The 26,589-nt window shown below is 47.2% G+C and overlaps 1 protein-coding gene across 4 annotated transcripts in view; it reads right to left on the reverse strand.

The window, feature by feature from the left end:
- Positions 1–26,589, reverse strand: part of LOC108313710 (TOX high mobility group box family member 2-like) — a 93,005-nt gene that overhangs the window by 12,673 nt on the left and 53,743 nt on the right. For all 4 annotated transcript variants that reach the window (XM_037743350.1, XM_037743348.1, XM_037743349.1 and 1 more), the window contains exon 2: positions 21,031–21,096. In XM_037743350.1, coding sequence (XP_037599278.1) covers positions 21,031–21,096 — 66 coding nt within the window. The remainder of the gene's footprint in view (positions 1–21,030; positions 21,097–26,589) is intronic.

A 26,589-nucleotide genomic window follows, 5' to 3' on the forward strand; every position in this document is an offset into this window, starting at 1 on the left:
CTAGAGCGTGAAAGTAGCCACAGGCAATATTTAAACTAAGGAGGATCCCATGTTCCCGTGAAGCTGTATTGACACAAAACAGGTGGAGGGTCAGTTTGGTCCAAGGGCCATGATTTCTTCCACATGTCCGGAACTGAGCTTGTGGTCCTCCTTGTATCCACCAAGAACGTTTCCAACTCAGTATTCCTCTACCAGTAGCTCAAGCTGGAAACCTGGGAATGATGTTCAATTCCTCCCTTTCTCACCCCCATCTCCAATCAGTCACGAAGTCCTGCGAGCCCCTCCTCCCCATGAATCTCAAATCTTCCCACCACGATCCATCTGCAGAGCAACCATCCTAGTCCAAGCGGTCATCACCTTCCCCAACGACTGCTGCAGTCGCCTCCTCAATGAACTCCTAACGTCTCATCTCTTTCCTTCCAAATCATTCTCTCCGTAGCAGCCAGCGTAGAGATTCTACACACAAAACTGATGGTGACACTCCTGTTAGTTGATGTCATTTTTGCGCTCAGGATACGGTGTATGTGTGAAACCCTCTCTGCAGCCTGCAAAGTCCTGCACGATCCGGCCCAGTTGCCTTCCAGTCTCACCTCCTATGACACCGTCGTCGCTATGGCCACCCTGGATGGTGTCTGACATGCCCCACGCCTGCCTCCTTCAGGGAGGACTCAAACAGCACTCCCAGGTTTCCAGCTCGAGTCACTGGTGGAGGAATGCTGAGGGGAAACATGCTGGGTGGGTGTAAGGAGGACCACAAGTTTCGGACATGTCAACTTTCCTAACTCAGGATCAGCAAATCACGGGCCGTGGACCAAATCTGGCCCTCCATCTGTTTTTCATTTTTTGGTTCGATGTATTTGCATATTACACACTACAAATGTTTCTCCCAATTTGTCACTTGATCTTATTTATTACTTTTGCCACATCAAGGGCTCTCCGTTTATGTTCATAATGTTAAATGTATTATGTATAATTTCTGGCTTTCACATCATGCTTAGAAAATGGCTTTTCCATGCTGGTATTACTAAGATATTCAACCATGACACTTTTCAGACATGGGTCTGGCTGGATCTAAAGGCCATAATCCTTCCTTATGTCACTGCTTTCCCACAGTGGCTTCAAAATGGGAGCTCCTTTGGCCCCAGGACATTGCAAGATGCTGAGACTTCCCTTTAAATCACTGCAAGGGATGCTAGGCCATATACACATCCCCTGCCCACATGTCCATGCTGGGAGGCCTTACAAGGGAGTTGGGGGTGTCCCGGCTCCTACCTGATCACTCTTGAGGCTGTCCTCGGTCACTCACCTCCATCCATGCCCCACGTGGTTGGGAGCTGCTCTTGACCATCCGAGCCATCGTTCAGGTAAGTCTCCCTGCTCTTCCTCCTCACTCACTCCACTGCAGCCACCTTCCTCAAACGTGCCCGGCACACTCCCACTGTGGGGCCTTAGCACTGGCTGCTCCCTCTGCTGCAGTGTCCTTTCCCAGCTCTCACTCCCTCGTCCCTTCAAGTCTTTGCTCACTAGGTCACTTTCTCAGCAGCATCATCCCTGGCCACCCTGTTTGCAAGTGCAGTCCCTGCTGGCACACCCAGTCCCCTACCTGCTCAGTCCGTTTCTCTACAGAGCTCTCACCTGCAAACATACACAGTATACTTTACTTTTAAAAAATGATGATCTGGTTGCAGCGGCTCACGTCTGTAATCTCAGCACTTTGGGAGGCCACGGCAGGTGGATCGCTTGAGATCAGGAGTTTGAGAACAGCCTGGACGACACAGTGAAACCCTGTCTCTACTAAAAATACAAAAATAAGCCAGGCATGGTTGTGGGGGCACCTGTAATCCCAGCTACTCAGGAGGCTGAGGCAGAAGAATTGTTTGAACCTGGGAGGCAGAGTTTGCAGTGAGCTGAAATTGCACCACTGCACTCCAGCCTGGATGACAGGGCAAGACTCCATCTCAAAATAGTAATAATGATTATTGCCTGTTCCCTTCACTAGGATATAAACTCCACCATTTGGTCATTGATATATTCCAAGGGCCAACGACAGTACCTTGCACATAGTAGGCCCTCAATAAACATTTGCTGAATAAAAGAATGCACAAAGGAGTAAGGACTGGAGTGTTCGAGTGCTTTGTTCACAGTTTCATCTCAGCACCTTCACCACTGCCTGGCACACAGTGGGTGCTTAGTAAATATGTTTTGGAGTGAATGAATGAATGAATGAATGTCCTAATGGTCTGCTATGGTATTGGGCCCAGCTCTGTACCATCTTTCCTGCAAGCTGTAAGAATTCAGCAAAGGTCTGAAGCAGCCTCCCCCTCAGAGATGCCATTCAGCATGAAATCATTCTAACTTGGCCCTTTAGGATCTCCGGGTTCCTTGTCCTTATCTAAGCATCTTCCCATGAAGATTTGAGCCCGTACCTCTGACAGGCTGTGTGACCTTGGACAAATCACTGATCCCTTTCTGGGCCTCAGTCACACCATCTGTAAAAAGAGGCAACTGGATCAAGGGATTCTTAAAATCAAATTTAATTCATGCCTGTGCTACTGGTGCGCAGGTACGCAGGCACACACAAGGCAGTGCTGATTTTAAAAGCATGCAAAAATGATGAGTAGGCTCTCTAGTTGTTTCTGTCTAAAATAGGCTTCTGGAAAAATGATGTCTATTTGCAGCTTTTTTTTTTTCCCATTTCTACCTTCTGAAAACGACAGAAGTGGCGCTGCCTAAAAATGTGCCAAGCGCCAGCTGTCTGTGGATGAAGGCACTAAAGTTCTCCGAGAATGGCCCTCATGAGTGCCCTGAGGTTCCAGGACACCAGGCTGAGCAGTGAAGTCCCCTAGAGCACTCTGCTGCATGGACACTGCCCTGCTCTGTCCCTTCAGAGCGGGGTCCCGGCCTCTGCTTAGCATCCGACGCCTCCCAGACCAAGCCCTGCAGCCCTGTCCGATACTAGCCACAGTGAACTCACTGTCGCCCTCAGACACTGCATTCTGTGGTATCACCATGGCCCTGGGTGTGCTGGCCCCTCTCCTCATGCCATTGTCCTCCCAGGTGACACAGACAGGACATCCACAATACGCTACTGGTGCTGGCACCACAAATGGGGCCCAGTGATCTGAGCAGAATAGAGCAAGGCCTGCTCCTCTTGCAGCCTGGACTCCATGCTCCTGTAACTATGCCCCAAACAGCCCATCAGGGGTCTGCCACCCAGAGCTCATCCACTCCCCTAAAATATGGTGAGCACCCACTCTGAACCAGGCTTGTGCTGCAACCTACAGAGTTACCCATAAAATTAAAGAAAAAAAAATAGCTCAGCCCCATCCTTACATTGGTCTGACCTGCTTTTCTACAGTTTTGGGTTTTTTTCCAAAAAATAGCAGAAACCATTTATATAGCACTTACCATGTGAAGGGATATCCCTAACCTATGTGCTTTTCATACATGAATTTGTTAATCTTCACAACAACTCTATGAAGCAGGTGCTATTATTCTACCCATTTCACAGAGGAAGAAACAGAACCACAGAGATGTGAAACTTGCACAAAGCCACACAGCTGATAAAGAAGGGATGGAGCCATGATTCCAACTCAACAGTTCAGCTCAGGGGAACTGAATCCAGCCACCAACCAACAGAGGGAGCTTGGAAGTGAATCCCTCTTCAGTCAAGCCATCAGACGAGACCACAGCCCTGATTATCACATTAAGCTCAGCCTCCAAGAGATCCTAAGCTAGAGGCACCCCATGAAGCCACACTTGATTCCTGGTCTACAGGAACTATGAAATGGGTGGTTTTTGTTTTTGTTTTTTTTTTCTGAGACAGAGTCTTGCTCTTTTGCCCAGGCCGGAGTTCAGTGGCATGATCTTGGTTCACTGTAACCTCCACCTCCCAGATTCAAGCAAGTCTCCTGCCTCGGCCTCCTGAGTAGCTGGGATTACAGGCTCATGCCACCAAGCCCAGCTAATTTTTGTATTTTTAGTTGAGACAGGGTTTCTCCATGTTGGCCAGGCTGGTCTCCAACTCCTGACCTCAAGTGACCCACCCGTCTCAGCCTCCCAAAGTGCCAGGATTACACACATGAACCACTGTGCCCAGCCCTAATATACGCTGTTTTTAAAATTAAAAAGCCTAGCTCATGAACTGGCACCCTTAACCAACGTGATTCTGCTTCTTTATAAATAGAAGGGACTGGGCTCCTGCACATGTGATGCCGAGCTTCCATGTTGACTCTGTCTTCATAGGCAGCTCCCGACTGCCTCCTCTTCCATTCTCTAACTGCTTCTCAGGGTGGGCATGTGCCTGTGCCCCGCCAGCTTATGAACCTGCCAAGATGGGCTAATTCCTTGCAGTGCTTGGGGAAGGCAATGTACACTAGGCCAGCACTTCTCAACCTGTAATGTGCACACAAATCAAGTAGTGATCTGTCAAAATAAAGATTCTGATTTAGAGGAGAATCTAAATCAGATTCTGGGTAGGGACTGAGATGCTGCATACCTAACAAGCTCCAAGGGATGCTGCAGGTCCATGACCAGGAGATAGCATGGCCTGAATCATTAAAAGCACTCTGACTCACACTAACCATGGTTCAACTTCCAGTCTGTCACATGCAGCTGGGAATCCTTGACCTCTGAGAAGAGGAGAGACTTACTCAAGGTCACATAATAAATCAGAGTTACCTGGAGCCACAACCAATACCCAGTATTCTCAAGTCTAGTCCAGAGCCCCCAAACTGCAGGTAGATCCACCTCCTGAGTTCTGAGTCTGTACACATTTGAATGTGTGCGTGTACATGCCTGTATGCATCTACACCTGTGAATGAGTGTGTCAGATGTGCTTGTGAATGCGTCTAAACAGCAGCATCTGTACCAGCAGGTTTGTGAGAGTTGCTCATCACCAGATATTAACTCACCAGACATTAACTGCACTCGTACTATGTGCCAGGTCCCTGCCCCCATGAACCCCCAGTCTAGGAGGAAAGCAATCATTAAGCAAATAAACACAAACTAAAATCTCATTTGTGAGTGCTTGTGCGCATGCGTGAGTATTGCTCACACCAGCCCAAGAGCCAGCTGATTTGTTATCTCCATTTCACCATGGAAACTGAGGCAATGAGAGATTAAGTAACTTGCCCAGAAGCACACAGCAATGCTCAATGTGCTCTTCCATACACTGAACATGCCTTCAAGTTGTGTTTGTATTTGTTTGTGTTTGTGCATGAATGTGTCTGTATACAAGCATGTATGTGTCTGTGCCCAGAGAAATTTTTCCATAGATATCTTTACATATTCCATTAACAAAATTTTCTGGCACTGCAGCACAGCATCATCACAAAAACCACACATACACAAACACACACACACACACACACACATGTGCTTTAAGATATGTTTAGGCCAGGCATAGTGGTTCACGCCTGTAATCCCAGCACTTTGGGAGACCGAGGCAGGCAAATCACGAGGTCAAGAGATGGAGACCATCCTGGCCAACATGGTGAAACCCCATCTCTACTAAAAATACAAAAACTAGCTGGGCGTGGTGGCGCGTGCCTGTAGTCCCAGCTACCTGGGAGGCTAAGGCAGGAGAATCACTTGAACCCAGGAGGTGGAGGTTGCAGTGAGCTGAGATCGCACCACTGCACACTCCAGCCTGGTGACAGATTCCATCTCAAAAAAAAAGATATTGATGTTTCAAACATTTCCTAAAACTCTGTCCACCGGGAAATAAGAGTGGAAGGCCACAGCCTGCAGAGCTGAGTGGATCTGGGGAAGCCCGTGCCACCTGCTTCCCTGGGGCAAGCCACAGCCAGAGCAATTTCACAGCTCATCGTCCATTATGAGGCTAAAATAATTCTTCCCCTCCCAGGAAGTTAAATACATTGTTCAGGCCATAAAAGGCTCGTCCATCCATGTTCCCAGTGGGAACGCACTACCCTGGTGACTGGATTAACACAAGATACAAATGACCAAAGCTGGCTGGGTTCCCTTCCCTGCCCCACCCTGTCTCTAAAAATGGAGATAACTATAAAAATACAATGCCTTGATCTTTCCTTTTTTACACTTTATTGAAGCATAGGCTACAACAGAAAAGTGCACACATCATAAATGTACAGCTCAATGAATTTTCACGAAGTCAACAGATTTGTGTAAACAGCACTCAAAGGAAGAGAGAAAACATTCCCAGCACCTCTGAAGCCCCTCAAAGCCCCTATAGGCAATACCTGCCCCACTCCAGGGTAACTGCAATTCACATTCTATCTCCATTGATTAGTTTTGCTTGTTCATGTGCTATATGTAAATGGCATTGTCTAGAATGTTCTGTTTTGTTGTCTGGTTTCTTTCATTCAACATGTTTGTGAGACGCACCTGCATGACTGTATGAGGTTACCCATCATTCATTCTCATCGCTGCATAGTATTCCAGTGTGTAAGAATACTTCAGAATCATTTATCCAGTCTACTGTTGCTGGGCATTTGGATTGTTTTCAGTTTTTTGAGGTTTAATAAAAAACATTACTATGAGCATTTTGCTTTGTTTTGTTTTTTGAGAAAGGGTCTCACTCTGTCACCAAGGCTGGAGTGCAGTGGAGCAATCATGGCTCACTGCAGCCTCAACCTCCAGGGCTCAAGTGATCCTCCCACCTTAGCCTCTCGAGTAGCTTGGACTATAGGTATGTCCCACCATATCTGGCTAATTGTTTTAATTTTTTAAAATGGGGGGTCTCACTATGTTGCCCAAGATGGTCTCGAACTCCTGGGGTCAAGTGATGCTCCCACCTCAGCCTCCCAAAGTGCTAGGATTACAGGCATGAGCCACCATGCCTGGTCTGAACATTCTTACATGCATCTTTTGGTGAGCATATGAAGGCATTTGTGCAGTTGAATTACCGAGTCAGAGAGACATATGTTTAGCTTTAGATGCTGCAAAATGGCATCTGTGGTGGTACCAATTTACACAGCAGTGGGTGAGGGTACTAGTTCCTCCAGATCCTGGTCAACTTCGTCTTTTAGATGTTCTCCATTTTGGGTGGAATATGTCATATTAATATATTTTAAAGCCAGTGTGGTGGCTCATGCCCGTAATCCAGCACTTTAGGAGGCCAAGGCGGTTGGATCACTTAAGGTCAGGAGTTCGAGACCAGCCTGGCCAATATGGTGAAACCCCATCTCTACTAAAAATACAAAATTTAGCCAGGCATGGTGGCGCATGCCTGTAATCTCAGCTACTCAGAAGGCTGAGGCAGGAGAATGACTTGAACCCAGGAGGAGAGGTTGCAGTGAACCAAGATGGCACCACTGCGCTCCAGCCTGGGTGATAGAGCGAGACTCCATCTCAGTAAATAAATAAATGTAAAAAGGCTTCCTCATCCCTTCCCATTGTAGTTTTCCCATTGCAATCTCCAGTAATCGTTCATGAAGGCTAGTGGCAACAATAAAACTCCAGCTACTCAGTTTACACACTACACAAGGGTAACCGCTAGCCACAAACTTCCCACCCTTGAGGGCCATCCCAGCAGTCAACAGCCAAAGGTCACACTGTGCTGACTTTTAAAGCCTCTGAGCAGTTACAAGGAATGTCGCTTAAGGTTTTCTTCAGGGGACCTCTAAGAGGAAGCAGCACAGCAACCTTCCTCAGAGCTCTCCTTCCCCATGGCTCCCCAAAGGGACGACAGTCACTCTCACCGCCCGCCCATCCTCCCACAGCCGGCCACACGCCCCTCTTAAAGCCACATGCCCCAGCTCCTCAGTCTGCCATGAGCACCTTCCCAACTATGAACTTGGCACCGCTGGGTGTCTGTTGGCACAGACCCTGCCACCTCCCAAGCATCACTGACCTGATCGAGGGCTTCTGGGCCTCTACTTGGGCCTGAGTATGTACCTGCCCCGTTTTACCTTCCTGAAAACCATTTTTTCCATCTATAAAATGGGTATTTTAGTAGCACCTCAGGCTAACTACCATCTGCTATGTACCAAGCACAAGGATAACCAGTTTGGATATAAACACATCTAATTTATTTCTGCAGCCCTTTGAGGAACTTCTAAAGACAAAATTGAAGCTCAGAAAAGTTGGTTAACTTGTCCAAGCTTCCCCAGCCACATGTGTCAAGATGATCATCTGAGCCCAGTTCTGTCTTCTCATGTCATTACCTTTATAACCCAGCTCCTTATCATCATCTCTGCTGGGCTGAAAGGTGACACACAGCCTCCAGCCTGATTGTGGGACCCTCTCAGCACTGGTGTGACTCAGCCAGGTGGGAAAGGCCAGTCTCTGATCTTTGGGACAGGCTGTTGTCCCTCCTGGGTGCTCAGGCGGTGGGGGGGCGGGGGAGCAGGGGGCTGATCCCTTGGCTGTAAGTCAACCTGGACAGTACCTCAGAGATATCATCCAATCCCCATTCACAAATGCAAAGACCAGAGCCCAGAGGGGACAAATGAACAGTCTGAGGGGACACAGGGAGAGGGGCTGAGGAGAGACCAGACCTGGGCTCCTGGCTCTCCAAAAGATAAGAACCCAGTCCCATTTTGAGAAAGCCCCCACGTCTGGCCTCATTTCCACTTCTTGGTCATGGGTGAGCTCACACGCAGTGATGAGCAATGTGTAAAATCTTTGTTCTCAGACACTCCCCAGCAAAAACCCAGGTCCTACAGGGGATGCTAAGTTCAAGGTGGCTGGGAGGGGGGAAGGGTGCTGTTTTTGAGAAAGTCCTTGAAATCACGTGTCCACCCCACTGTTGTCCCCTCCCCCAAGCCCTGCACTTCCCACATCGTCATCATTGTTTCCATCCCATTTAGAGAGAGTGAACATTTCCTGGGATTCAATTTCTCTCATAATAGTTGGAAGGAAACAAAACTATATGCCATAAACATTCACTGCATTGTATGAAAAAATATCTTTATGACAGGGGAGGTACAATAAACGCAGACCAAAGTCCTCCCCACCCTCCATTCCCCAGTGCCTCCAAGCCTGTGCCCTCACATATTTAAACATCTCACAGGCAGGAATCAAGAGCTTTACAATAAATATATTTTTGGCCTTTGGGATATAAAATAAAGACTGGTGAGATATAAGTACTCATTCTTCCTTGGCAGTTTTCTCTCAATGAAAATATGAGAAGCTAGGCCATTTTTTCTGAGCATGTGTTTAGGGTTGATGGGGGGAGTGCTCATTAGTTCAGTCTGACATATACTCAATTCTCTCCTTATACATTGGATGGGCTTTTTTCTCCCTCCTTGGATTTTATTCTCCAGCTGTGAAATGATATTAAATTTCATCAGATTTGAACAAAATCTATGGTCTTGAAACAGTTTCCTTTAAGGACCCCCGTATTTACTCAGAACTCATGAATCATGTTCTGATAACACAACCATAATTATTTTTAAAGTGTGATGTTTGTGGCTTTAATAGGAAATGCTTGCAAAAGGCCTTTTCTCTTTGATTGTTTGTAATCTTAGCAGTAATCACTGCTGTTACCTTCTCTGCACCACAGCGGGCAAAACACAATTTCATTTTAATATGAATCGCGAGCTCTTCACCCAGGTTTTAATTAAAGCAATAAAAGCCTTGTCATCTTTGCCCTTTACAATGTACACAGACTCAGAGGCCAGAGTTACTCAGACTGAAATCTTAGATTTCAACAGCAGCAGGAGGGTGGCCTCCCTCTCCATGCATTTACTGGGGAGGGTTTTTGTTTCAAAGGGCCTCACCCTCCCCTGCCTCTCTGTGCTGCAGTTCCCTCCTCTGTAAAATGAGACAGCCACAGTCCTGCCTAACAGGTAACGTGAGGATGAAATAAGACCACCATGGAAAACATCTAGCCCCAGAGGCTGAGCCCAAGGAGGTGCACAGCAAATGTTAGTGATCAGTATCATCATTACTGAGCACTGGAAAAACAGACCATCTACCCTCATTATTCACACAAGGAAACAGGTTCAGAGTGATACCAGCACAGATGAAGGCATGAGAACAGGGCGGGACCTCGAACTCAGAGCTCCTGGCTCTTTTTCCCATTCTGGACATCCGACACTGCCCCCTGCTGGAAGGAGGCTGTGACCTCGAGTGCTCCAGGAACTGCAGGTCTGAGCTCTCCTCTATAGGCTGACCAGCTCCTTGTCTTCTGGCCTCCTGATGGTACCATTTCCCCACCCTAGGTCTATGCTTGATCCAAGTGGTAAGAGAAACAGACCAGGCAACCTTGGGGATCTGTGAAGGAAGGTTTCTGCACAAACGTGATAGTGATGCTGGAGCCAACAGCAAGAATCACAAACTCCAAGCTCTTGTGTGTCTGCTGCACACCAGGTGTGGTGCAAGGCACTGAGAAGCCTCATTCTGCAGCATGAGGATGTTGGCCTGTCTGACATGATGGCTGCACTCCAGCACACGTTCTGCTGGAACATCGAGAAGGGATGCTACAGGGGCAATGGGGCCAGGGGCCGCACGGGGTGCTGCTCATGCCCTATGAGGCCACAGCCAGCAGGTTCACATTTGGTGGCACACACTGCACCCCGGAGGCCTGCAGGCTCCCAAGGGACCACCACATGTGTAAGCCCCTGGAATCTTCATGCTCAACTGTGCAGTGTCCTTCCCCCTGCAAACAGCTCTGGAGCCACTGGGATTCTCACTCTAGGAACAAAGTACCCTACCCCCAGCCGTGCCTTACAGCACACCTGCTGCCTGCTCCCTGCCTGCCTCAACAGGAATTTCAAAGGAACCAACATCCTTCTCCCTCTCCACTGCCCCATCCATTCAGACCCCTGCTGACTGTCCCTATAAATCCCACCACTCCCAGCCCCAACAGCATCCAGCCCCTCATTCTCCTAGCCTTCAGTTCTGGGTCCCAGCTTCCCATCCACCGCATCCCGGCATTCTCCCGGGGCCCTTCAGCTCAGCTACCATGCCGTGCTGGGCTGTGGGCTCTCACCTCCCAGGAGCCTGTCCCCCATGCAGCTCCCGGCTCCCCAGGCACACCAGGCCCCTGCCAATGCCATGGCTCACTCGCTTCTGAAATTACCAGCCAGCTTCCTACCCCAAATAAGGTGTCCTTGCCATCCAGCTGCTCCCCAGTAGTTCTGCTGCTGCACTGCAACCTGAGCCCTGGGCCCCCTGTCTTCTCTCTATACACAGCTTAGATTCCCTGATCCTTTATGTCAGCCTCTTTTGAGCAAAAAAGCTGGTGTGCCCTTCTGGCGCCCCTGCCTGGCAGATCTCTCGCCCTGGATTAACCCACCTGTCTGCCCCACAGCATCAGCACCAACAGCTCATTCTCCCACGTCCCATGACAAATACCCCAGACCTCCCCACCACCTCTCACCTGCTGTCAGCCCCCAACTCTGAGAAGACTGAGGCTTTCAGGTGCAGATGCCCTCTGCTCCCAGCCAACCCACCTACGAAGCCACACTCCTTTTCTCTGCTGTCCTCCACACCCAGCACTCCCAGCTAAGGTCAGAGCTGCCACCTCTGGGCAGGACCCAGACCCTCTCACCTTCTCTAAAATCTTAAAGCATCCCTTAGCCTTTCCCCCTCCTAAACCAGAGCCTCACCCTCTCTCCTGACACCTTCCATTGACAACTAAACATTCTGAAGACTTTTCTTAAAAAACAAAAATCTCTTCTATGGAATCCTCAATCTCACTGAGCTCAGCCCTGGCCCTGTCCTGCACAGCCAAACCTCTCACACAAGCTGTCTACACTTGCTGTTTACACATCCTCACTGCACGCTTCTCACTCCACCCATGGGACCTGCACTATGACCCTGCTCATCAAAACTGCTTATACTGAAGGCCAGAGTAACTTCCTTTTTGCTAAGACGATTGGGCACATTTCCACTTTCATCTCACCCAATCCCTCAGAAACGTTTGAGCTAAATGACTCTCTCCTTATTTAAACTTAATTTAACTTTCTAAAGTTATAATAAATTCCCATGGCTTAAAACTCCCTAAACATAAAAAGATACAGTGAAAAGTCTTTTTTCTATCCCTACCCGGCACCTGCAGTGCCCACACCACACACATGCACAGAGGTACATGCATGTTCAGTGCACGATGCCACTCCTAGCTCCCATATATCCTTCCAAATGCAAGCACATAGAAATATACATTCTGGCTGGGCACAGTGGCTCACGCCTATAATCCCAGCACTTTGGGAGGCCGAGGCGGGTGGATCACGAGGTCAAGAGATCGAGACCATCCTGGTCAACATGGTGAAACCCCGTCTCTACCAAAAATACAAAAATTAGCAGGGCATGGTGGCGCGTGCCTGTAATCCCAGCTACTCAGAAGGCTGAGGCAGGAGAATTGCTTGAACCCAGGAGGTGGAGGTTGCGGTGAGCCAAGATCACGCCACTGCACTCCAGCCTGGGTAACAAGAGTGAAACTGTGTCTAAAAAAAAGAAAGAAAGAAATATACATTCTTATTACCTTTTTGTATAAATGGTAACATGCTGTACTTACTGTTTTACATCTTTTTTTATTATACTTTTAAGTTCTGGGATCCACGTTCAGAATGTGCAGGTTTGTTACATAGGCACACATGTGCCATGGTGATTTGCTGCACCCATCAACCCATCATCTACATTAGGTATTTTTCCTAATGCTCTCCCTCCCCTAGCCCTCCACTCCCCAACAGGTCCTGGTGTGTGTGATGTTCCCCTCCCTGTGTCCATGTGTTCTCATTGTTCAACTCCCACTGAATGAGAACGTATGGCGTTGAGTTTTCTGTTCTTGTGTTAGGTGCTGAAAATGATGGTTTCCAGCTTCTTTCATGTCCCTGCAAAGGGCATGAACTCATCCTTCTTTATGGCTGCATAGTATTCCATGGTGTATATGTGCCACATTTTCTTTATCCAGTCTAACATTGATGGGCATTTAGGTTGGTTCCAAGTACTTGCTGTTGTTAACAGTGCTGTAATAAACATACGTGTGCATGTGTCTTTATAGGATGATTTGTAATCCTTTGGGTATATAGCCAGTAATGGGATTGCTGGATCAAATGGTATTTCTAGTTCTAGATCCTTCAGGGATCGCCACTCTGTCTTCCACAATGGTTGAACTAATTTACACTCCCACCAACAGTGTAAAAGCGATCCTATTTCTCCACATCCTCTCCAGCATCTGTTGTTTCCTGACTTTTTAATGATCGCCATTCTAACTGGCATGAGATGGTATCTCAATGTGGTTTTGATTTGCACTTCTCTGATGACCAGTGACAATCTTTTTTCACTTTTTTAGTAAAGCAATATCAAAATGAACAGTCTTGAATAGGTCATTTCTCATGTGTACAAATATACCTGTAGGGCATATTTCCAAAAGAAAGAATTGCTGGGTTAAAAGTCAATGTATTTGTAATTTTGAAAGATGTTGCCAATTTGCCCTGCCCACAGCAATGTATAAAAGTACCTGTTTCCCCATAAGAACTCCAGTAGTGTGTTATCAAACCTTTGGGTTTTGGTCAATCCAATGGGAAAAATGGCTCTCTTATGATGTATCTTATGAATGATCCTTAGCATTTTTCACATACTTAGGGACCATTTGTATTACTTTTTCTGTAAACTATTGGTTCATATCTCCTTCCTTTGTTTTTCTACCAGGGTTTTGAACTGATTTCTAGCAACTTTTTATAAATAAGGGTGATTCGTTCTTCAACTAGGACATGAGTTGAAAATATTCTTGCCCAACTTTCGTCTACTGACTTTACTTGTGCTCATTTAGCCATACAAACGTCATATGTTGATTTTGTTAATTTTTATATTAATTTAGTTTCATGTTAATTTATGGTCCAATTTTAAGTCCTTTCTTCTAAAGCTTTGAATTGTAGAAATACCTTCCCCACACCAAAGTTGTAAAGTATACCCTAACGACCATTTTGCTGGTGCCTTTATGGTTCCCTTGGGTATATTTAAAGTTCGATTTAACATTTATCAAGTTATTTTTAATTTTTGTGTGTACATAGCTGTACATATTTATGGAGTACATGAGATGTTTTGATACAGGCATGCAATAAGTAATAATTACGTAATAGAAAATGGGGTATCCACTTCCTCAAGCATTTCTCCATGTGTTACAAACAACCCAATTATACTCTTCTAGTTATTTTTCAATGTGCGATTATTATTGACTACAGTTACCCTGTTGTACTATCAAATACCAAGTCTTCTTCATTCTATTTTTTTGTACACATGAATCATCCTCATGTTCCCCTCTGCCCCACTACTCTTCCCAGCCTCTGACAACATCCTACTGCTCTGTATCTTTATAAGTACAATTGTTTTGATTTTCAGATCCCACAAATAAGTGAGAACACGCAATGTGTATCTTTCTGTGCCTGACTTATTTCACTTAACATAATGATCTCCAGTTCCATCCATGTTGCAAATGACAGGCTCTCATTGTTTTTTATGGCTGAATAGTATCCCATTGTGTATAAACACCACATTCTCTTTATCCCTTCAGCTGTTGATGAACACTTAGGTTTCTTCCAAGTCTTGACTGTTCGCAAACAGTGCTGCAACAAACATGGGAGTGCAGGTATCCTGAATACACTATTTCCTTTCTTTGGGGTATATATCCAGCAGTCAGATTGCCGGATCCTATGGCAGCTCTGTTTTCAGTTTTTTGAGGAACCTCCAAACTGTTCTCCATAGTGATTGTGCTATTTTACATCCTCCCCAACAGTGTATGAGGGTTCCCTTTTCTCCACATACTCACTAGCATGTTTATTGCCTGTCTTTTGAATATAAGCCATTTTAACTGGGGTGAGACCATATTCCATTGTAGTTTTGATTTGCATTTCTCTGATGATCAGGAAGTTGGGCAACTTTTCATATGCCTGTTTGCCATTGCAGGTTTTCTTCTGAGAAATGTCTGTTCAAATCTTTGGCCCATTTTTTAAATTGGATTATGATTTTTTTTTCCCTAAACAATCATTTGCACTTATATATTCTGGTTATTAATCTCTTGTCAGGTAGTTTGAAAATATTTTCTCCCATCCTGTGGGCTGTCTCTTCACTTTGTTGATTGCTTCCTTTGCTTTATAGAAGCTTTTTAACTGATGTGATCCCATTATCAAAAAGATTTTATTTATCCTTTGATAAATTTTAAGCAGCTGTGGATCCAACACTATTTCCCCCCAGATCCCCTCTCTTCTTCTTGAATCACTCTGCCCTTGGTTTCTAAGGCCCCAAGTTCTCCCACTCTCAAACGAGTCCTTCTTAATCTAATCCACAGTCTTTCCCTCCTCCTCTACTTTGCCTTCAAATGTTGGAGCTCAGCATCTCAGGTCATTGGTCCTCTGCTCTTCTCACTCTTCCCTCTCCCTCCATAAATCTCCTTCCTCCCAAGGTTTTGACATCATGGGCTGAAGATTTCCAAATTTACTTCTCTCATGAGCTCCAGATTTGTACCATCATCTACCTACTTGAACATCTCTACTTGGATGAGCATCTCAAATGTAACACATCCAAGTCTGACGTCCTCAAACCTGCATCTGCTCAGGGCTTCCCCAACTCAGAAAAAGGTACCACCATGCCTGAAAATGGGCTCACGGTAGAAGCCTGAGTCATCCTTTACTCCCCCATTTCTCTCTCCTTCCATGCCCATCATTGTCAAGACCCACCAATTTTATCTCCAAAACCCATCTCCAGTTCATCTACTGCTTTCCATCCCCTCTGCCACAATCTAGGGTAACTAAAATCCTTTGCTTGGCCTACTACCACACCCTCCCACTTGGTCTCCCTGTATTCATTCTTGTCATGGGAGTTTTTACTACTGCAAATCTGATCATGTCATTCAGTCTGTCTCCCCCAACTCTAACACACACACACACACACACACACACAAGTTCTTTCAATAATTCCTTTAAAAATGTGAGCAAGCTCTTTAGCAGAAGTGGTATCAGAGCCAAGAGAATGGAAAACTCTATACACAGCCAGGAAGGCTGTGATGAGAAGGTGACATTTGCAGTGCCCCTGAAGGAACAAATAGGCATTTGTTGGTTGAAAAACACTAGGGGATTCCCATCGGAGGAAACAATGCATACAAAAACACCAAGTTGTAAATGAGCACAAGAGGTGACCAGAGGCTCTTGTGTGACCAAAGCATCATTAATGGTAATGAAAATAAAAATAAGTCATAGCTGGTTTTTCCAAACGCTGGTGCTTTACATACTCTTAGTTTAGCTTCCTCTGAAGTAGAGCCTGAGAGGGGGGCGCCTGTGAAAGTGGTTTGATGGAGGAGGACTCTCGGAAGAAGGGGGGAAGGGAGGCAGGAAAGGACAGGGGAGGAGCGCTGTCAGGATCTGGCCTCAGCTGGAGTCTGGCTGGATTAGCTGGAGCCCATGAGGAGTTGCAAAGTTGGTCTCTCCTTGAGATAAGGATATCAGTCTCTAGACTTCCCCTTACATTATCTCCCGAGTTCACAGTTCCAATTTTCCAAAGAAGGAGTAGCTGTGAATAGTTAGCAGCCAACACTCACAGCAGCTGAATGATGAGCAGGACTCTGGTGAGGCAGCAACAGAATCCATAACACACACACCTCATTTACTTCTGATGACACTCTAGGAGGTAGCCGCTACTCCTCCCATTTGATAGGAAGCTGCTGTCACTTGCATAAGGAAATCCGGCCCATGCTGTGGCATGGAGGAGCTGGAATTTGAATCCAGGTTTGCTGAGTCCCAAGCCCACTCCCTTTCCTCCTCGCCTCATCCCAGGAAGGAGGAGACTCTTCCTGGGTCACATAACCAGGAAATATCCATTCCTGTAACTCCTGGACAGAGTCTGCTCTCGAATGGGAAGAACTGACCTCTACCAGGTCAACTACCCTCTGAAGCTGCTGACAGGGATACAGCCCTGTCTGAGAATTAGATCTCATTTTCAGACCACCCTGGCAAGTCTGGTAAAAGGTAATCCAAGGTCCACGGAGGCAGAGGGAGTAGTGATCATTTGTAGAAGCTAAAGCAGCTATGCCAAAATTTCTGTGGAGACTTGCAAAAACCAGACAATGGAGCATGCATTTGCAAAAGAAACTTCAAGCCCACAGGCCTGCTGTGAAAGTTTTCAAAAAGGGACAGTCAGCTAATACATACCCTAGGGAGCCTCTGTCTCAGCTGCCGTTTCTAAGTAAAGAAGGTGGCGTTTCAGGAGAAGTGTTACATTATAAAGCAGGTTTGTAATGATTTGAATGTTCTGGGCCAGGCGTAGTGACTCACATCTGTAATCCCAGCACTTTGGGAGGCCTAGGTGGGTGGATCACTTGAGGTCAAGAGTTCAAGACCAGCCTGGCCAACACGGTGAAACCCTGTCTCTACTAAACACAAACACACACACACACACACCAGCCAGGTGTGCTGGTGGGCACCTGTAATCTCAGATACTCAGGAGGCTGAGGCAGGAGAATCACTTGAACCCGGGAGTTGGAGGTCACAGTGAGCCAAGATCGGGCCACTGCACTCCAGCCTCGGTGACAAAGTGAGACTATGTCTCAAAAAAACAACAACAAAAAAAAAATCGATCGGATGTTCGGGAAGCAAATGTTTTCCATAAATGGCTTCCACTCATATTCAGAGCCTTGCATATAACAGGTGCCCAATAAACATTTGCTGATTGGGTAAACCTTGTATTTAACTGTATTTATAAAACGTATTTTATGCCATTTAGAGTGTTTATCCTCTAAATCCTCTAGTGGCTATGAGAGCTTCATTTTACCCAAATGTTTATGTCAATCCTTAATCCAGTAATTGGGACAATACAATTCCTGAAGTTGATGAGAGGGTATTTGTGTGTGTGGTGTGAGAGTATGTGTGTGTGTGTGGTTTTTTTTTTTTTGTGTGTGTGTGTGTGTGTGTGTGTGTGTGTGTGTGTGTGTGTGTGTGTATGTGTGTGTGTGTGTGTGTGTGTGTGGTGTGAGTTCAAGAAGCACTCCAGGGAAAAGACAGGAAGGAAATATATAGGACTTTCATCATTAAAGACTAGAAGCCAGTAGGGTCCCACTGAGCGGTACGAGCTGTATGTACCAGAAAAGTCTAAGTTATTTTTCAAATAAAATCAGCATGAATCATATCCTATTTGTTTCCCACATGTGGTAGTTTGAAAAAGGCCACAATACTTTACAGCCTTTCCCATCAAGTGGTAGAGGCTATTTCTCCATTCCTTGAATCTAGGCTGGTCCTGTGACTGGCTTTGACAAATAGAATGTGTTGGAAATAGATGTGTATTTATTTCAAGCCTAGGCCTCAAGAAATCTTGCAACTTCTGCTCTTGCTGCTGTGGGAATCCTTCTCCTACCACGTGAACAACCTGGAGCTAGCCCGCTAGAGGCTGAGAGACCATGTGGAGCAGAGGCGAGCCTCCCATACCAACCAGCCCACGGCTGATCTGGCAGTGTATTGCTGCTGCTAAAGTGATCCTAGGCAAGGCCAGAACAACCGCCCAGCTGAAACCAGTCAAATTGCGGACCTACTGAATCATTAAGTAAATAAACATTTGTTGTTTTAAGCCACTAAGTTTTGAGGTGTTTGTTATGCAGCAAAAACTAATGGATACACTGTAAGAAATCTAGACTGCAATTGCAAAATTGGCTCACATTAAGATTGGTTCATGCCACTGGGTACATTTAATTAACCTCAGAGAATTTCGGTATCTTCTTCATAAAGTGCTAAGTTAGAGAGACCCTCTTGGTGACAGCATAAAAGATTTAGAAGGACCCTCAGGAAGTCCAACCACCTTGTTCCACTGTTAGAGACACTGAAGTTCAGAGAAGAGCAGGCTACCATCACTCATTACACAAATATTTCCTGAGTGCTCTCAATGTTCCAGACACTATGCTCCACTGTAATACACAGCATTGGACAAGAGAGACCAGATCCTTTCCCCAGGGCGGTCACAGTTTAGGGAGGAAATCAGGCATTAAACCAAGTCATCACAAGATCAGTAGATGACCACAGTGACAAACAGCATGAATTTAAAAGACCTGGTGCCATTTAATGAGAATCATGGAAAGGCGACCTAATGTGGAGGTCACAACGCGCTCCCTGAAGAAGTGATATCTAGGCTGAGGCAAGTCGGTGACAAGGCAAGGGAAGCTTGTGGAGCTCTGAGCATGAGCCTCACAAGTTCAAATGCCAGCTCTCGTGCTCCCTGGCTGAGTCACCTTGATTGAATCAGCCAACATTCTTGATCTTCAGTTGCCTCATCTATAAAATGAACTGAACAATAATGTCTACTCATACTCAAGGCTGTTGTGAAGATTAGCTGAAATAAACATTGACAAAAAGGCTTTGCAAGCTGCAAAGTATTTAGGAAATTGTTGAGGATATGACTGTTAATGGTTTGGGGAGGGAGACATTTGTTTGTATCAAGTCTCCTCTCCAAAGGACGGGGCTCCCCTCTGCCCAGGCCTGGAGCAGACACAGAGTCCCACTGAGTCCCACTTTCCCTTCTTGGTAGAAGGACATTGCCAATGCTTTCTAGTAGGTTCCAGAACAGAATTCACCATAATATAGTTCTGAAAACCAGGGCTCAATATAGTACCAAAATACTATCCAAACATTGTGAAAAGGCTCAGATGAGATGTCAGGGCTAACTCTGGTCTGCTGAGATGACCACATTTCAATTGATTATGTACAATTAAATGACATCAGTGGACTCTTCCAAAATAACCACTTCTGGGACCTGGAGTCTTGTCCGCCAGTTGTGCACGTTGGTGCATATCAATGCAATATAAAGACAGTTTTGCAGCAGCAGCATGATGCTTACTCAGGGACAGGCCAGAGTGGGGCATGGTATGGTGTCCCCAGCAGCAAGAGCGATCCTGCAGCAGAGCTTCCACACCCCACCGAAACTACAGAGTCTTTCTCACTAGTAGTTCTCCCTAGGGCCATAGGCCCATGTCTTACTCATCTATGGCCTCCATGGGACCTGTCACAGAATAGTGGACATAAATATTTATGAGTTAATGGGCTTCCATTGCCCCAGCTGGAAAATATGTGCCCAGCCTGATGGCTGAGGGGCCACTCAACTTGGACTGCCATAGTCCCCCAGTGGTAGAGACAGAGGGTAGAGGTCAGCTCCAGGGCCAGAGTTGCCCTCCAGCTTCCCAAGTTTCTCAGCGGCTATAACCCTCCAATCAGTGTCCTGAGCTGGTCCCTCCCACCCAGCAAGCACCATCGCCTAGGAAACCATCCTCCACGATGCCTGAGAACACTCCCTGGTATCACATTCTGCAGTGACTACCGGGGGCATCACATGCTGCAGGGATGACCTTCCCCAGGGTCCTGCCCTGCAGTGAGGACCGTCCCTGGAGTGCCAGCCTGCAGTGAGGCCCCACCCTGGCATCACATTCTGCAGGGTGACCCTCCCTGGACCTGCATCGAGGACCCTCTGTGGCATAAGAGTCTATAGTGAGGATGCTCCCAGCTGAGAGAAACATTAATTTTCAAAGACCAGGCTCTCAGTGGAAAATCTGATTTCAACTGGCATCTCTGACCCCCAGAGGGCCGGGATAGGGTTGGGACAGCCTTGCGCAGGAATGACTCTGCTTCCTTTGCCTCTGGCAAGGCCCTCACAGGAAGCCTCTGCTCCCCTCCCTTGTGCCCTGTCCACAACCCTCCCCTGTGGCCTTCAACAACTCCCAGCAGGCAGGGGCACAGTGCATGCCTATGCATGGGCATGTGTGCATCCAAATCAGAACATGTGCCCATGGGTGCTGTGCAGTGGCAAGAGGCACGGAGCAGCAAGCACCTCACCTCCCTCCTGCTGCAAAGCTCCCCCAAGCATGGGGAGTGTGGGTAAAACATTTCAAGTTTCATCAGGTTCCCAGTCCATTTTAAGCCAACAGTAGCCAGGTAGTTGATTTACAGACAACACGATAGTCCCACTTTGACTGTGCCTTTTGAGGAGACTCAATTGCTATTCTTGATCATTCATAGAGAGGACAGTAGTGGGTTGTGCTGGCCCCACTCTGCACCCCCCACCTCCACCCAGGAACAGCTTGGCTCCAGCCAGCCCAGAGCTTAGACCCCCATTCAGGGGGGACGGGGCACCCACCTGGCTGGTTGACAGGAGCTCTGGGTTTCCGTCACTCATCCCCACGTAGGCACTGTCACCATCAAGCTAGAACAGAGAGAGAGGGAGAAGCAGCTCTGATTAAAATACTCTCAGGAAGGCACCAGGAGGGGCAGCCAGAGGAGGCCAGGGGGCTGAATGCAGGGATCTGTGGGGGCTACAGAAGCCAAATCAGAGCCCAGGATGCCCAAGGCTCCATTTCAGCAGGGCTCCCTCTAGGGTGGAAGGAGCAGCCCCTATTCCATGGCCCTCAAGTGCTCAGGTTCACGCTGTTAAACACACTTAAAATGAATATAGGAAAATCTTTCTGCCCTCTATACCTTGTACATAGACACAGCAGGCTGCCTTGTCAGGCGCTGAGCTGCCCATCCTTGGAAGTATGCAAACACCTCCCTTGACCAAAATGATATCGGGTGACCAGCTAAAGCTGGAATCCCACATGCTGGGGGAGGCCAAGAACACCAGAGCCTTGGGATCAAGACAGCCTGCCCCAGACATGCCCTCTGAGTCTGCCATCCTGAGTGGTTTTGCCCCATCACCTATGCCACCCAGCCACTAGGGCCATGCCTGGCCACAGGCAGTGAGGACTGGTAAAGACATGTACAGGAACTACATCCCATGTGCAGAGAAGCTGCCAAGTCTGGATTCAGGAAGAGTTCCCTTCAAATCGGCCTAAAAATTCAGGAGCAGGTGCAGGGAAGAGGTGTGGGCTCTGGGACCCCTGCCTCCCTCTTTGCCCTGAAGTATGATCTCAAGCTGGTATCTCAACCTCTGAGATTCCTCATCTGTTAAATGAGAATGATGCCTGTAGGCCCCTCTTCATAGGATGTTGCACAGTAGAGCACTTAACTCAACATATTACCATGGAGGGCACTTAATTCGTTAGTTCCCTTCTCTTGAGCTAGGTGTCTTAGATAGGGTTCCCTAGAAGCAGAGCCTGAGGCAAGGGTTCAGATGCATGTGGTAATTAAGGAAGTACTTCTTGGGAATAACCTGTAAGCTTGGGAGGCAAGCTGGACAGGAGTGGATGCAGCTAAGCAAGGATGTGGTCTTGGCTGAAGACTTCCCTCAGCCTCTTCCAGTGGGGAGCTCTGGGGCATGAATTGCACTGCAGTTTTAGTTCCAACACGAAGCAAAGAGAGGCTGCTGTAGCCCAGGTTAGGAAGTCACTGGCCATGGGCTACCCTTAGGGGACATGGGGAGGCATAACCTTCTGAGCAAGGGGTCCCCAATTGTCCAAGGACGATTCCTCAGAGAACTGTACTGGCTGTGAGCCATGTGCAGCCAGCCCGTGCTCAAGACAGACGGGAGACGTCTGTGCTGGTCAGTAAAGGGTTCTGGGCGGGGCACCAATAGCAAACAGCCATTCATTTTCATTGAACCATTTCTGTGTTCAGATATATTCACATAGCTCAAAATTGCAAGAATACAAAAAGCAATGCTACCCCACATCCAGCCATCCGCTGTCCTTCTCCAGAGGCAATGTCTAACAGCTTTTTATATCCTTTCAAAGACCGTCTACATACACACATTTTGGAGTCATTTGTTCTATTCATGACAGCAGGCTGTACCGTTCTGCACTTTCTTTTTCTCTTAGCAACACATCTTAGAAAATGTTTTCTATCGGAACATAATTCTTTCTTCTGTACCTAGGATTCCACAGTATGGATATAACACATATTTTTAGCTGAGCACATGGGTAGTTGCATCGTTGCTGGTCTTTTGCTATCCCGATATTGCTCCCATAAATATTTTTGCGCATCTGACATTGAGCATGGGTGTGAGTTTATCTATAGGATTTATGTGTATAATTGCTGGGTCCAACTGTATGTACATTTGAAATTTAGACAGACATCACCCAGGGCCCTCACAGAGGCCGTAGAAATCCACACGCCGTAACCATGTGAATGTCAGTTTACCCAGCCCCTTTCACTCAGAGAAGCTGTGCCTGACAACTGGCTCAGACGCCAGTCCCCAGCCCTTGTGGGCTGAGAGCCCGCCACCCTTTCTACCAGCATTCCTGATGCCCTCTTTCTTCCATAGCCACTGTTACCTTCTAGCATTCTCTACATTTACTATATTCATTGCTTACAGTTAGAGTCCTCCTACTAAAATGGAGGCTCCCAGGAACCAGGGACCTTCGTCTATCTGTACCTTGATGCCTCCTAAGCTCCTAGAACAGTGCCTGGCACAGAGAAGGTACTCAATACATGTTTGTGAAATAAGTAAATAAAGCAGCCACTACCACGTTCAGATTGCCTCTGACCAGGCCTATCTTCCCATCTAGGCAGTTGGGTTGATGGTTGCACCAAAGAGCTTCCCCAGAACAGGGACAGGGAGAGTGCCCCAGTGACTGCTGGATGATTAAAAGACAAGGCTATTCCATGCCTAGACTTTGGGCACTGATCCCAAATGCAGGACTCCACCTACCACACTGCATCCAGAGCTCATGCTGCAAGACCCTGCTCAGAGGCTGCCTCCTCCAGGAGGCCTGCCATGCTCTCATCTCCTCTGGCTGTTCCTCTTACAGAATAAACTATCTCCACATTTGTCATCTGTCCCAGAGTGGGTGCAACATGGAGGCTGGAACTGTGTCCTGGTCATCTCCAAATCTCCCAGAGCCTGGCAGAGGCTGACATTAGGGATGGGGCTATAAATTGGGCACGGTAGGGAAGCTTTCAGCAAAAGCTCCTGGCTACTTGACTCGATGTGTGACCATGGTCATTGGTTATTTTGACAAAAGTAAAACTTTTAATAAACCACACGTAACTTTTTTTTTTTTTCTTTTTTCGAGACGGAGTTTCGCTCTTGTTACCCAGGCTGGAATGCAATGGCACAATCTCGGCTGACCGCAACCTCCACCTCCTGGGTTGAAGCAATTCTCCTGCCTCAGCCTCCGGAATAGCTGGGACTACAGGCACGCGCCACCATGCCCAGCTAATTTTTGTATTTTTAGTAGAGACAGGGTTTCACCATGTTGACCAGGATGGTCTCGATCTCTTGACCTCGTGATCCACCCGCCTCGGCCTCCCAAAGTGCTGGGATTATAGGCATGAGCCACCGCGCCCAGCCACGTAACTTTTAAGTAGACCCGGATAGAAAGAATAATTGGAAATGGACGAGCATCAAGTTTAGTGAAGTGTCTGAAACAATTTATAAAGCAATAGTAATCGAACAGTATGGTATAGGAACATGCATAAGAAACACATGGAAAGATGTCCAAAAAACCTTTGAATGGTCACCATTTATCAAATGCTGGTGAGAATAGAGCCACCACAAGGCCCCGGCCACCATCTGCTTCATTCCCTGATATGTGCAGTAGGCAACCAATAAATATTTGGTGACTGAATATTCCTGGCACTGAGCAAAATGCTTTACATAAAAGACCTCATTTAATCCTCACAATGACCCAATGAAGAAAGTATCCTTTTCCCTGCTAAGACCAAGGAAACCGGTGGAGAGCGGGTAAGCAGGGGTCCAAGATCACACAGCTGGGGAGAGATGGGATTTAGAAGTCCCTTGTTGGATTGCTTCTGCTTGGTCTGCCCCACTAGCTGCAAGTGCATTCACAGCAGGCACCAGTGCTTTTCTAGATCCTACTGTATCAGCAATAGTCTGCCTGGGGCCTGCGGGTAACAGGTGCCTGGTAAGTGTGTTAGAGGTTCAGGAGAAAGAGGAATTATCCACAGAGAGCGGTGGGAATGGCGCTGGAGAGGTAGGGCAAGGGGGCCTGGTCTCCAATACGAGTATGTTAGGGGCAGGCGAGGGGGAGGGCAGTGGGGTCCCATGAGGTCATCAGAGACTGTCTTATTCATTCACTCCTTTATTCAACCAGTGTCTAAGAAAGAGCTGCCACGTGCTGGAGTAAAGCTTGCTTCTGGCTTTCAAAGGGCACTTGAGAAGTTGGCAGAGGTTCCCGAGGCAGGGTCTGGGTCCCCTCGGTTCAGTTACCCCTGGGCACCTTGCATGGTGCCCTGGAGCCTGCTGGGCTCAGGACCAGCTGCCAAGCAGCCATGTGCAGAGGCCCTGAGGAGGCGAGGAGGCCTGTTCTCTGCCCACCTCTGCCAGGGTTCCACCACACTGGAACCATTGGAGGGAACAGAGGAGTAGTTGGGGGACACTGAGGGTTCTAAGGCTCCCCCTGGCTCGGCTGCTGGGCTCTGGGGCCAGGGGCTTATCCCCTCAGTCCCTACTCATTTGGGACCCTTTCTGGATAGATGAACTTGGAAGCCAAGGGGAGAGGTCACAAAGTCACCTCTGCCCTCAGACACAGCAGGGCTATCTCCTCCACATGTGCACAGACAAGATCAAAAACACCCACATCTACACCCACTGCAGTGCATACACTGAGTGTGAACAAAGGCATATGATGCACACCATGTGCACAGCGTGGGCAGCACACACATACACCACAAGCCCACATTTGTGTGGACCCATGTCATATAAGCACAGCCTTCAACACGGAAGCGTTCAACTCACCCATGTACCACGTCCATGGATAACACAAACCAATGCACACACAGCACAAGCATGAGTGTGCCCATATCACAGACCCTTCTACGACTGGGTACACAATAACCCCAGCAGGCACACAGAAGAAAGCAGGGTGTGTACATATGTGTATAAATATGCCATGCATCTGCAGCCACTTAAATGTAACTCACATCAATGTGAACACAAACACTGCGTGTGCATAGAAAGACATACGAAGCAAAGATGCACATGAACTTAAATTCAACGCATATTTCACAATTTATCAGTTTCTTAGTCAAAAGTCTTTTTTCACACCACACAGCCTCCCCTGTGCTTTAAAATGTGAGGGAAAAAAATGTAGGGAGAAACAACAGCTTAAGAATTTCCATGAACGCCAGGAGAACATCCTCTTACCAGTGACTGGAATAGATTAATTTTCCCCATTTCATATTCTAATTATAATTCCTTTTCCCATTGCCATCTTCAGTCCTCATTACAGCTGGAAGATTGTTCTGCAAAAGCCAGGCCTTCATCTTCTCTTCCCAAGAGTTTTGTCATGGAAATGAGTTTTGGAATCTGAAAGAACCCACATTTTTGCAAATATCGAATGTGTAGGGATAACCCTTTCATGACGGCCACCAGAGACACAGCTTACAGGGGCTTCTAGGAGTCTATCTCTCCCCTACCTCTCCTTTCCCTGTGTGGTCCCCTCAGGGAAAAGAGTTCCTAGGCCCCTATTCCAACAGCCACCCCACAACCTAAGCTACACCATGTTCCCCCAAAGGATTTTTTTTTTTTTCAGGAAACTTAGCAAATCGGCAGCCAATGCGAAGAGCTCTGATCTCAGAGAGTCAGATCCCAGGTCCATCTGTGCCTCCTTGGGCAAACTGCTGAACTGCTTTAAGCCTCAGTTTTCTCATTCTTATGACCACAGAGTTACTGATTCATGACAGGTATAAATAAAATATTTGTGGGGTGAACAGATGTGATAAGTGGGTAGATGAATGGATGGAAAGGAGGAATGATGTAAAGGACGGGATGGATGGACAGATGGGTGGATGAATGGAT

The sequence above is a fragment of the Cebus imitator genome, unplaced genomic scaffold (genome assembly GCF_001604975.1).
Source record: "Cebus imitator isolate Cc_AM_T3 unplaced genomic scaffold, Cebus_imitator-1.0 Scaffold141, whole genome shotgun sequence".
In the NCBI taxonomy this organism is placed as follows: Eukaryota; Metazoa; Chordata; class Mammalia; order Primates; family Cebidae; genus Cebus; species Cebus imitator.